We start from the raw sequence: 10,799 nt of genomic DNA on the forward strand, positions 1-10,799 counted from the left end.
ATGGGTTATATGAAGCCTCTGCTGGATGTTGACGTGCCTTCCCCTCCCCCAGGCTTCCCGGCAGACCCCCTGGAGAGGCGTCCCGGGGGAGGTGCCAAGGCGGAGCCTTTGTGTTTTGTGTTTGTAAGGAGGCGCACTCTGCAGTCTAACTGTGTGGTTTCTTCTCCTCCACATCCACTGATCCATAATCTGCCGTAGATCAGGACATGATGGGTGATGTACAACATGATGGACACAGCTGAATATGTATGAGTAGACCCCGTCATGCTGTGCTCACTCAGGCGTACCGCGTGTCCCCTTGCTGGCTCCACACCCAGGCCCCAGACCGGGAGCGATACAGCCTCACGCACTGCATGCTCTGTGGAGGGAAAGGTGAAGAGGTGAAGTAGCGCCCCCTCGAGGTGACTGGCCATAGAGCAGATTAGATACTGGCTATGTAAAATATGATTTGCAGCTTTAATTACTGTTGCGTAAGTAAACTTTCAATTAAGCTTTGAAGTTGCTAAGATATAAGGCTACTTATTTTGTCATTTTATTACCCTTTTTATTTCCCCCTATTACCTGTTACCTAAATTAGCTGTGTACGTTTAGATCTATTAAATCTGTCCATCGGGAAACAATTCATAGCTTTATGAACATCCCCGGCATTGTGTTGTATGTTTTAATTGTGGGCTATCTAAAGATTTAAGATTGACCATTTTGAACGTAATACAATGCAGAATAAGCATATAAATTTAGTCACTTTGTTATGTGGAGTGACATCACCCACACAACAGGTGACACACTCACACACCACGGTAGCCTTGGCAACCATGAACAATGGAGTGGAAGGATCAGTTGTCACCAAATTGCTAAGGCACTGTTAAGACATCAGAAGATATAATATTTTGAAATCCACCCATGTCAACCTTTGCAATTAATGCAATTAACATATGGGGGCGACCATCTCCTTATTTATTGGTGTGCTACAACAAAAGACAAACTTCTCGGTACTAAAGAGCCCACCAGTTAGCTCTCAGTCTCCCCCAGGGCTCTGTGGCTTAACCCAGACACTCAAACCATAATAAGTGCAGGAAGGATATGCCCCCCAAGACTGGAGAGGGTACTAAACGTTATTGCTATACCACGCCATACACAACAACATTATGTCAATGTAGTCTTCTTTATGGGCTGTGTGAAAGTGAGTGCCTCTTTTTACTGCCGTCTAGTAGCGGGCGTTTGTCTCCATCTCTGTGTGTGGCTGCTGCTCTCTCTCTGGTCCCCTGCCGTCTCTGTGACGCGGGGATCATTGGCACACTGTAGCTGTATGATATAGATGTCACCTGGGAACTGGGCTTGTATCCTGTGTGTCTCTCCTTGTGTTATATGACAGTACAGGGGCAATTGGGGAAACTAGTGGTATCTCTTTGGAGGAATGGATTATTGTGTTGACTTTAAGAAATGTCCTTTTTCACGGAGAGAGTGCCTCTCTCCATTCGTTTTTCCAAAATGGAAACTTGTGCGTCGTGTGTTCTCAAGGTCAAAATGCACACCTCCATGCCTTGAGTTACATTCATTATGGATAGCATTGTAGCACAACAAGCTAATTAGCACCGACTTGAAAGGGAGGCCCCCTGATTTCAGCCTGATTTGCATAGAGATAGTGGGGGGCGGGGGTGTTGAGCGCGGCGTCTGTCGTCCTCCAGGGCAGGGGAGAGGTGTGACTGGGCTTCGCGGAGCACTAGTGATAATTGCCAGTGAGCTGTGATGTGGAGGCTGGGATCCCAAACCGTGGTGAATGGTGTCAGAGCAACAAAGAGACATGAGGGTTCCTCAGCAGACTTCGCTGTTGAACTTGGTGTTGAATTCAACGGTGAAGACAAAAGGTCTTTATTTATCCACCGTTTTAATTGTGACTTTGAACATAGTCTTTTTCTAGATTATTCTCATGATTATAATGTTTTGGCCCATGCAGATACAGATCATCTCTGTTGTGTTTCGGTCTCGGCAGTAGAAGGTATCGCGGTGTGTGCTTTGGTTGAAAATGATAATCACATGGGGCGGATAGCGTTGGAATAAACATCAGTGATTCATCATCTGCTGTGTTAACGCTCGCCTTCTCCCACGGAGGTCTGCGACTCAGTAAGGGTAAAATCTGCCGTTGAGTAATGGCAATGATTGGGCTGGGAGGGGGGGGGGGGGGGGATATATTATTCACAGAGAAGACGGGTGGGGGGGGGTAGTGCCAAATTAAATGTTATTTTTTTCTTTCTTACCAGCTGGACGGCAGAATAAATGGTCGCTAGCAAACGTGCAGTAAAGTGCTGCGCATTCATCTAGACAAGTGGTATGACGGCAGCGCCACGCTCCCCTCCTCCGCGGCGGGGCAGGGCCGCCTGGGAGGGGGCGGTGTAATTATCTCGGGTTTCTGGGATGATTGCGAGCTGAGTCCAGGGAGGCCAACGCAAGACAGGCAGTGTCAGTTCGTCTGTCTGTCCGTCGAACCATTTCCCTGCCTCTGCTTGGAGAATTGTGTGGAGAAGGATGGGCATGAATTGTTGTTGATGTGAATTATTTCAAAGCTGTTCCAGTATTTCAATAATTGTGTCTTTATTCCAAAGGAAAGGCAATAAGTTGACCTTTTTATGTAGTCAGGCTGGGTCGCCCATCTTGATGGATCGTGTCGCCAAAACACTACAATATGGTTTTGCATTCATTTGCTATGCTATGCTCATCGTAATACAGTTGAACATCATGGTTCGTAGTACCATAAGTCGTATTTTGTAATTGTTGGCATGCTTCATAATGACCTTTTTAAAATGCTGAGACGTGATTGATCAGCCTGATGCCGTGTTGCCTTGTCAACATTCACCCTAACAGGTGTCTCCATTTTGCTGCTTCAAAATGCCACCACTAGCTCTGAGCAGCCATGACGGATACAGACACAGACATCTGCTCTGTGTTTCAAAGGAACAGCAGCAGGCCCACATGCATACTAATGCTGGTGGATTACAGGAATCTGTCTTGACATTAAATGAGAGTCAATTCTCTGTTTATTCTCGTTGGTAGAGATGGAACTGTGGGGGTCACAGTGCACTTTTCTCATGTATCAATGGTGTGGCAGATGTTTGCTGGGAGATACGAGTTTGCCTTGATGATCAGACACGGCCCAGAATAAACCCAGTACTACATCCACTGATATCCCCAGAGCCGGCCTTCTGCTCAGCTCTGGCTGCAGATTCAAATTGATAAAAGTATCTCAGTTGAAAAAGTAGCATTTCTCTCTCTCTCTCCCCAACCAAATTCACTCACACAGGCACACAAACGCAAACACACCATATTGTTAAGCATATAATCAGCAAGACGTTGTCATCATTATTCAGAGGTGTTTGATGTTGCCTAGCTACAACCTGTTCTCCGTTGTCAGGAGTCAACAAGAGGCTTGGTTCCTCTCTACATGCTTGTGTCCGGGACGCACGCCTGGCCGACTAATGAGGCCTGGGTAAGGGGCGCGGCGGACACATCCTATGTCTTTGTTAGCCGGGCCTACATCTATCCCCAGCGGAGGGGGAGCCGGGCTAATTGATTCAAGTACACATGGTGCCCTCCCCCCGTCCGTTGCCCATCCCCGGCCCCGCCCCTTCTGAGAGGAGCCGAGCGGGGAGGAAGGGCCCGTGCTTTGAAGCTTTTGTTCTCCCCAGCACCACGGACAGCGCTGGGGGAGACAGCCTCCCAGCAGCACAGTGGGGACTGGAAGGCAGTGCGGTCCTCAGCCTCTCAACACCATTATTTTCTGTCAGCAGACCTGCGCCCAGACTGAAGTCGGAGACTTCAAGATAGCTTCTGACGATGACGACGTCAATGGGGGCTTGGCTCTGCCGTTTAATTCGTCAACATGGCTCTGTTGCTCAATGCATTTGAGTTGTTTTGTGCCGGAACACACAAACGTAATAACCATGCAGTTTGTTATTGGTTTAGCTTGGGCTGGCAGCAGGTCCAGGCCAAGAGAACTATGCAGACCATAGTGTTCGTTTGCCCCTGGGTCCACTGCTTCCTATATGGTCGTGCAGGCCGTGTCTGCCTCCTTATGTTTATTAATGCGTACAGCCTGTGAACCCTGGGGAACTCAGCCTCCATGCATTCCTGCACGAGAGAGAGAGAGAGAGAGAGAGAGAGAGAGAGAGAGAGAGAGAGAGAGAGAGAGAGAGAGAGAGAGAGAGAGGGGTTGTGCTTATTAGATGAGCGGCCAGCAGCAGGGCTAATGAAGGCAGCCTCGTGGACGTGGGACGTAGAGCAGAGCCCGGCCGTGGAGCCGGTCTGACACGGGGCCATGTCTCCCTGGCTCTAATGGCCCCGTGGCCTTGCTGTGACCCCCGTCCAGAGTCAAAGTAAAAGTACAAACATAAGACTTGATGTTTATAATGATTTTTTTATGATGGTACTTTTCTCAGGATATAAGAGCAATTTGTTCAAAATGTATGTTGTTTCATTTTTGTTCTTTAGCCGATATATGTATCTGATTGGACTGTTGTGGAGCAGTTCGTCATAACTTCTACGCCTCCACATGTTCCATACATTGGACATTTTATTTCATTGTCTGATTTGATTTGGGATTAGCAGCCATACACTAGAGTCAAAACGTATCAACAGACAGCAACAAATGGTTGCTATACCAAGAATTGATAAGTGTTTTTTTGGCAACGCCAGGGTTTCGCATTATTGCACATTTATCCACACGTAAGTGAATCATAAACCCACGGCGGGCTATTAACTGGTGTCCGGTACGTTTTTAAAGGCTACAACGTGATTAGGAAGAACAACTGGAGGAGTCCAGGTGATGTGGATCCGCTTCTGATGACATTAGACTGGAGACTGGAAGATGATCTCCCAGCCACTGGTCATACTGGAGGAGGAAGAGGAGGAGGAGGAGGAGGAGGAGGAGGAGGAGGAGGAGGAGGAGGAGGAGGGGGAGGAGGAGGAGGAGAAAGAGGAGGAGGAGGATAAGAAGGAAGAGGAGGAGGAGGAGGAAGAGGAGGAGGAGCGGTAAGAGATGTTTTTTTACAGTAGAACCTCTGAAGGTGCTAGCTCTACACTAGTATTCTATTCTTGAAATAGACAATTTTCCAGTAATAATTCAATGATTGAAAAAATTCAATAGATAATTGAAAATAAATATAATAAATATTGTTTCGAAATATAGTATTATTGTGGGTTCTTATTTCAGAAATAGCGGTGCTTTGTGCAAACCATGATGATTCTGTTTCAATGTTTTCGATTGATATTTAACTGTTAATTTTTTTGTTTACCCTTTTGTCTACCCTTTGTATATGGGGTAGTCCACAGTAGGCAATACAGTGGTACACCTCAAGGTTGATCAAAGCCTGCGAACCACTGCCTGGCACTACCAGATCAAACAGTAAAAGCACAAACATCCTCCCCCAGTATGGTGGGGGGGAGGGGCCTTTATTGTCTTAACTCAAACCCAGAAGGCCGTTCCACGAGTGCTGAGTACACTGTGGAGACGAGCAGTGCAACCCCAGCTGTAAGCAGAAGCTCCCTGCAGACGGCCACGCCCAGCCCGCTCCTCTCTGTACCTCACTGCTACACAGCACAGCTCTGCTCCCCGGGTCAATTGCATCACTGTCCATGGCGGAATGGCTCCGATATCATTGTCTTGCTTATTTCTGGTGTAATATTAGGTATAATTGCGTTATTGTATTTGATGTGGTTATAGGCTATAGGAGAGAGTATGCATTTGCTTGCCTCGTGGCTGTCTGGTTTATGAATTTCTATTTTATGATTTTTTTTACAGCCTTTGTACACATGGGCTTTTTGAAAGTGATTTTGATCGAGACTGGTCAATACTTTGTGTTTGTACAAATTTCGGATTCATCAGGCCTGCTTAATAGTTTATTGATTTCTTTCTATTTTTCTTCTGGCCGTAAAGATTTTTTTGTTTTCCCTCACAGAGCGGAGAGAAATTAAGCTACAAATGTCTCTTGTGGAAAAATGTTGATACATTATGTCAACAGTAGCCTAGAATTAATGTATATTATAAATTCGGCCTAAAGCATACAGAATATTGTATTTATTATAATATTTATTGTTACAAATATGTTAGCTCACATGGGCCACAACACTTGACTATAAGTGTTACCACTGCAACCTCATAATGAACTAAATAAAAATGACCCATTCTTTGTAAGAATCATTTGTCATAATTATACCTGTCAGCATTATGGTTAAACTACGGTAATGTTTAACTCTAATCTAATCTGGCATGCATGTTCAAATTAGTCACAATAAATTATGTTTTAATAAATTACATCATAAACACAAGGAATTATTCTGGATGACTGACAGTGTGCAGTGCTTCCTGTATTATTTTATTACCACGGAGAAAGGAGCGCCCGCAGGCAGGATTTAGCATAATGGACGCGGTCCGGCTCCAGCAGAGCTGCGATCTACAGTCATTTCCAGGCCCAATGCCGCCGGCCACGGCTGTGTTTTGAGAGCAGTGCGGAGGGAGGGAGGGAGGGAGGGAAGGAAGAAAGGAAGGGGATACAGGTCCAGAATAACAACGACGGCTGCACAAGCACCCTGCACATACTGCTGCTTTTGCAGTTCAGGCCACACAGTGTGGTTAGACACAGCAGCACTGCGGTTGTGTAAGTAAAGTACGGGCTGTATAAAGTATGGATGCATGAGGTGGAGATGAGAAGCGTCGCTCACACAGAGGTGAGAGGTTAATGTCATGGGCCGCGTGGAGCGTGGGACGAGGCCACAGTGACACCTAGTGTTCGTCTTTGTCATTGTTTTCAGAATGCCCTGCATGGCGACCTCATGTTGCCCTCTGCTGTTAAGGCTTAAGCCACTGCTGAAATGCTTCCACAAGCCACATCGTAAAGGTCTGGTGGTTAGAGAGTTTTAGTTTTAGGTATAGACATATATATTTACATATTACGCAAATTATTTATATTAATTGCCATCGTTAGGGCGTATAGATCCTTATTTGTCAGACTTTATGAACACACAACTAGTGGTGCTGGATGATGACTCCATTAGAAAGCTGTGGTATGAATGAAGAAGTATTTCTCTTCTGTCTCTTCTCATGTTTCATTATATTTGATCCTTTTCTTGTACATTTTATTTCTTCACCATAGGGGTCTGACTTCGGGTTCTCTGTCGCTGCATAGATATCTTTCCATTACCTTTGTGATGATCCAGGAGTGTTTTCTTCAGTCCTTTGTTTGATGTGTCGGCATGCAGCCTTCAAAGTAAACACGTCTTCCTGTGTCCACAGAGGAGGCGATGACGCCGTAATGAAGACACAGAGAGCAGAGCGGTGATCTGGAGGAGATGTGTTCTGAAGATAGCATTGTAGGATTTGATGCTTTACGTGTGTGTGTGTGTGTGTGTGTGTGTGTGTGTGTGTGTGTGTGTGTGTGTGTGTGTGTGTGTGTGTGTGTGTGTGTGTGTGTGTGTGTGTGTAGGTGTGGTGCATGTGTGTTTGTGTGTGTGTGTGTGTGTGTGTGTATGTGTGTGTGTGTGTGTGTGTGTGTGTGTGTGTGTGTGTGTGTTTGTATTTGTATGTGTGTGTGTGTGTGTGTGTGTGTGTGTGTGTTTGTATTTGTATCTGTGTGTGTGTGTGTGTGTGTGTGTGTGTGTGTTTGTATTTGTATGTGTGAGTGTGCGTGCGCGGCTGCGCGCGCGTGTGTCTGTGTTTATATTTGTGTGTGTGTGTGTGTGTGTGTGTGTGTGTGTGTGTGTGTGTGTGTGTGTGTCTGCTTGTGTGTGCGTGTGTGTGTGTGTGTGTGTGTGTGTGTGTGTGTGTGTGTGTGTGTGTGTGTCTGCGTGTGTCTGTGTGTGAGGGTGCCCGTATATGTGTTCTTTTGTATGTGTGTGTGCACGTGCACAGCAGCCTTGAAGACCAGCGTATGGTGTTGGCGGTGGAGAGGACTGGGAGCGTGTGTGTGGGCGGAGGGCGAGGCGTGGGAGGGGGCAGACTGGCTAGGGAGGGAGAGGGAGGAGGGAGAGGGAGGAGGGGGAGGGAGGAGGGGGAGACCTCGACCACGCAAGGTTATCAACAGCGAGGATGTCTGTGTTGTTGGTTTCAACACTGACAGGCTACAGGCATGTATTCATCGTGCTGGATTGTAATAAGTTGATGGATGGTGTAATTGTGTCAAGTACACCATCCATCAACTTATTACAATCTGGTTTCAGAGTCAGTGACGAAACAACAACACAAAAATCCTCAGTTGTTGATAACCTTGCGTGGTCAAGGTCTCCTTCCCTCCCTCCTCCCTTCCCTCGCCTCCCCCTACCCCCTCCACAGCCCACCCTTAACATGAACTCAACGAATTGCAAAAACAAACAATCCATAAATTATGGTTACAACATGTTACCACGTTAAAATAATAGCAGATAATATCCTGTTGACATGCTGTCTTTGTGGTTGTTGTTTTTCATGTATTTCCAAAATGTAAAAAACATATTAAATGTCGGCGATGTTCAATAAAGGTTCAATCCTTTTCTGGCGCAGATTGGCCCTTGAGTCTAAACAGGAAGTGGCGCTGACGAAGGGCTGTGTGCAAACATCCCCGGCCCCCCTCCCTCCGCGTCTTCAGGACACGGCAACACTCGTTAAGACGTCCACTATCGGCCTTATTTACCGCCAATACCAACCGCTGTGTTTACCGCGTCCACCTGGGGCGCTCAGATAAGCACCGAGCAGGAGAGCCAGGGGGAGACAGGGGGGGACGGGGGGGAGACAGGGGGGGGGCTTGGCTTCTGCTTGGAGCGCAGGTTGGGTTGGACCGGGACCAGACCGTTTGAAGTCCCAGACACGCAGGCCTGTATCTGCTCCCCACAGCTGGAGCAGCGAGAGGGAGAGGAGGAGGGAGAGAGAGAGGGGGAGAGAGAGCGTGTAGCTAGATTTACAGCTTATTCCCGCCTTGTTCCCACCTCCACCCCAGTCTCCCGTTCAGCTAAATAACACAAGCGACTCCTCACCTCTGTGCACAGGCGTACTGTGGTGCGATGAAGTCGTCCCAGCACTCGTGTGCTGCCTATTGTCTGGCTGTCTCTGCCGTCTCCGGCTCCGCTAATGGTCTGCTCTCCGTCTAACCAGGGCTGTCCGTCAGCCGACGGGCAGTAAATAGCCGAGCCATGCTCGTTACAGGAGGCTGCATTGTCCCACGCGGCGAAGGGGAATCGAGAGGTTAACTACTCTATTCCATGCTCCTATCTGATTCTAGAGACGTGGGCTTCCAGAGTGCACAATAACCCCCCCACCCCCCACACACCGCACCCCTCCCCTCCCCCGGTGCCTACGAGGTCGATGGAACGCTAATGTAGATCTTTAACCCTCCCATGGACCCCTGGATAATGCCATCCCCGCCTCTATGCTCATGACGAATGGGGTGTACAAGGCTGTGAAGACTAACTGGCTGATGAGGGACCCCCAAACGCCGCCCTTTGAATACAATGTGTGTGCACGCTGAACAGGACGCTGGTTTCACCTGATCCTCGCTCGTTGTTTAATTTGTTGTTTATATTTTCTTGTTCAGTTCACACAGTGCTATGGAGAATCTGGTCATAGAGCACATGCCTGTCGGAGAGGTAGAGGCAATAGGTGGTTTAGACCTTCAGTCAGGTCTCAGACATCGCCACATCCACCACTGCCTCTGAGCACTTTAAACACATCATCACTGGACCGGCTGACCTCTGATCTGTGTTTTATTTTGGAGCGGGGGGACGGGGGGGGGGGAGGGGCGTTGACATCAGCGCCTGTCTGATATAAATCCAATAGCGCTGACAGCCCAGTCAAACCCCAAGTGATGCATCAGGGCCGGAGACGTGCACACGTGAACCACCCCTTTCTCCACCGCAAACCATCGCTTGCTTTACGCTGCCCACAGTCCTGGGCATTCCTGTGCATTGGTGTTAATTCTGTCATCTATTATTCCCCAATTTATGGTGCACTGTAGGGACATTTTACACCTTCCATTATTTAGAAGCCGTTTGGCTACAAAACAATGTTATGGTTTTTCACGTTTCTTCATGTTCATGTTCCTTCTCACGTCAACTGTTTCCTGTAAATGTCAACCGGTGTGTTAGTCATTAAGCCAGGGCCACGCCGCTTCTATCGGAAAGGTCACGCCACGCGGAGGGAGATTGGAAATAAATGCAGCCGCTGATGGGGCTTCTTGGCGGCCGGGGCGCTGCCTGCAGCACCCTAAACTCTGAGCTGCAAGCTTACTCTGAGAAGGCTTTGCTAAGCTATATGTTTACTCTTTGAGACGGTCTCAGCACTCACGGGTCCCACTGCTGTGGGCGCTGGGAGGGATTTCTTCACTGGTTGATTGGGATCGGGTGCGAGTATCTAGGAAGGCTGAACGCACCTTTGGGGCACATTGTCAGATATGAGAAAAAACGATTTGAAGGTTGGTGATATTGCAGTTGACTTTCTTTTATTAAAATGTGATATTTAACATTGGTGAATTAAAGGTTTTATGTAAGATAAATACTGTCTTCCATCAAGTGTTCGTTTCCAATTGTAACACTTCATTAAACATTCAATTAAACACGCAAATTCATCATAGCCACACTTTGGATGCTTTAAAAAATACATTTTAGCATTAATAAATTCCTGTGTATTGAATACATATCACGAGGATCACTTACTCAGCTTATATGATTAAGGCCAAGCTAGTTTGTCTGTGGAGCCTTAAGAGCAACAACCGTACAGCGTAGCTTAGCGTTTATCACGGGTCGTGATTTACTGACATGCGTAGCTTTAGTGTTGCTCTGGAGCT

General features: G+C 47.4%; 1 protein-coding gene across 1 annotated transcript in view; it reads left to right on the forward strand.

Moving 5' to 3' along the window:
- Positions 1-10,799, forward strand: part of ccdc33 (coiled-coil domain containing 33) — a 20,958-nt gene continuing 10,159 nt past the window's right edge. Inside the window, exons 1-2 of the mRNA XM_030366158.1 lie at positions 1-123; positions 282-380. Coding sequence (XP_030222018.1) covers positions 1-123; positions 282-380 — 222 coding nt within the window. The remainder of the gene's footprint in view (positions 124-281; positions 381-10,799) is intronic.

This window comes from Gadus morhua, chromosome 9 (genome assembly GCF_902167405.1).
Source record: "Gadus morhua chromosome 9, gadMor3.0, whole genome shotgun sequence".
NCBI classification, from domain to species: Eukaryota; Metazoa; Chordata; class Actinopteri; order Gadiformes; family Gadidae; genus Gadus; species Gadus morhua.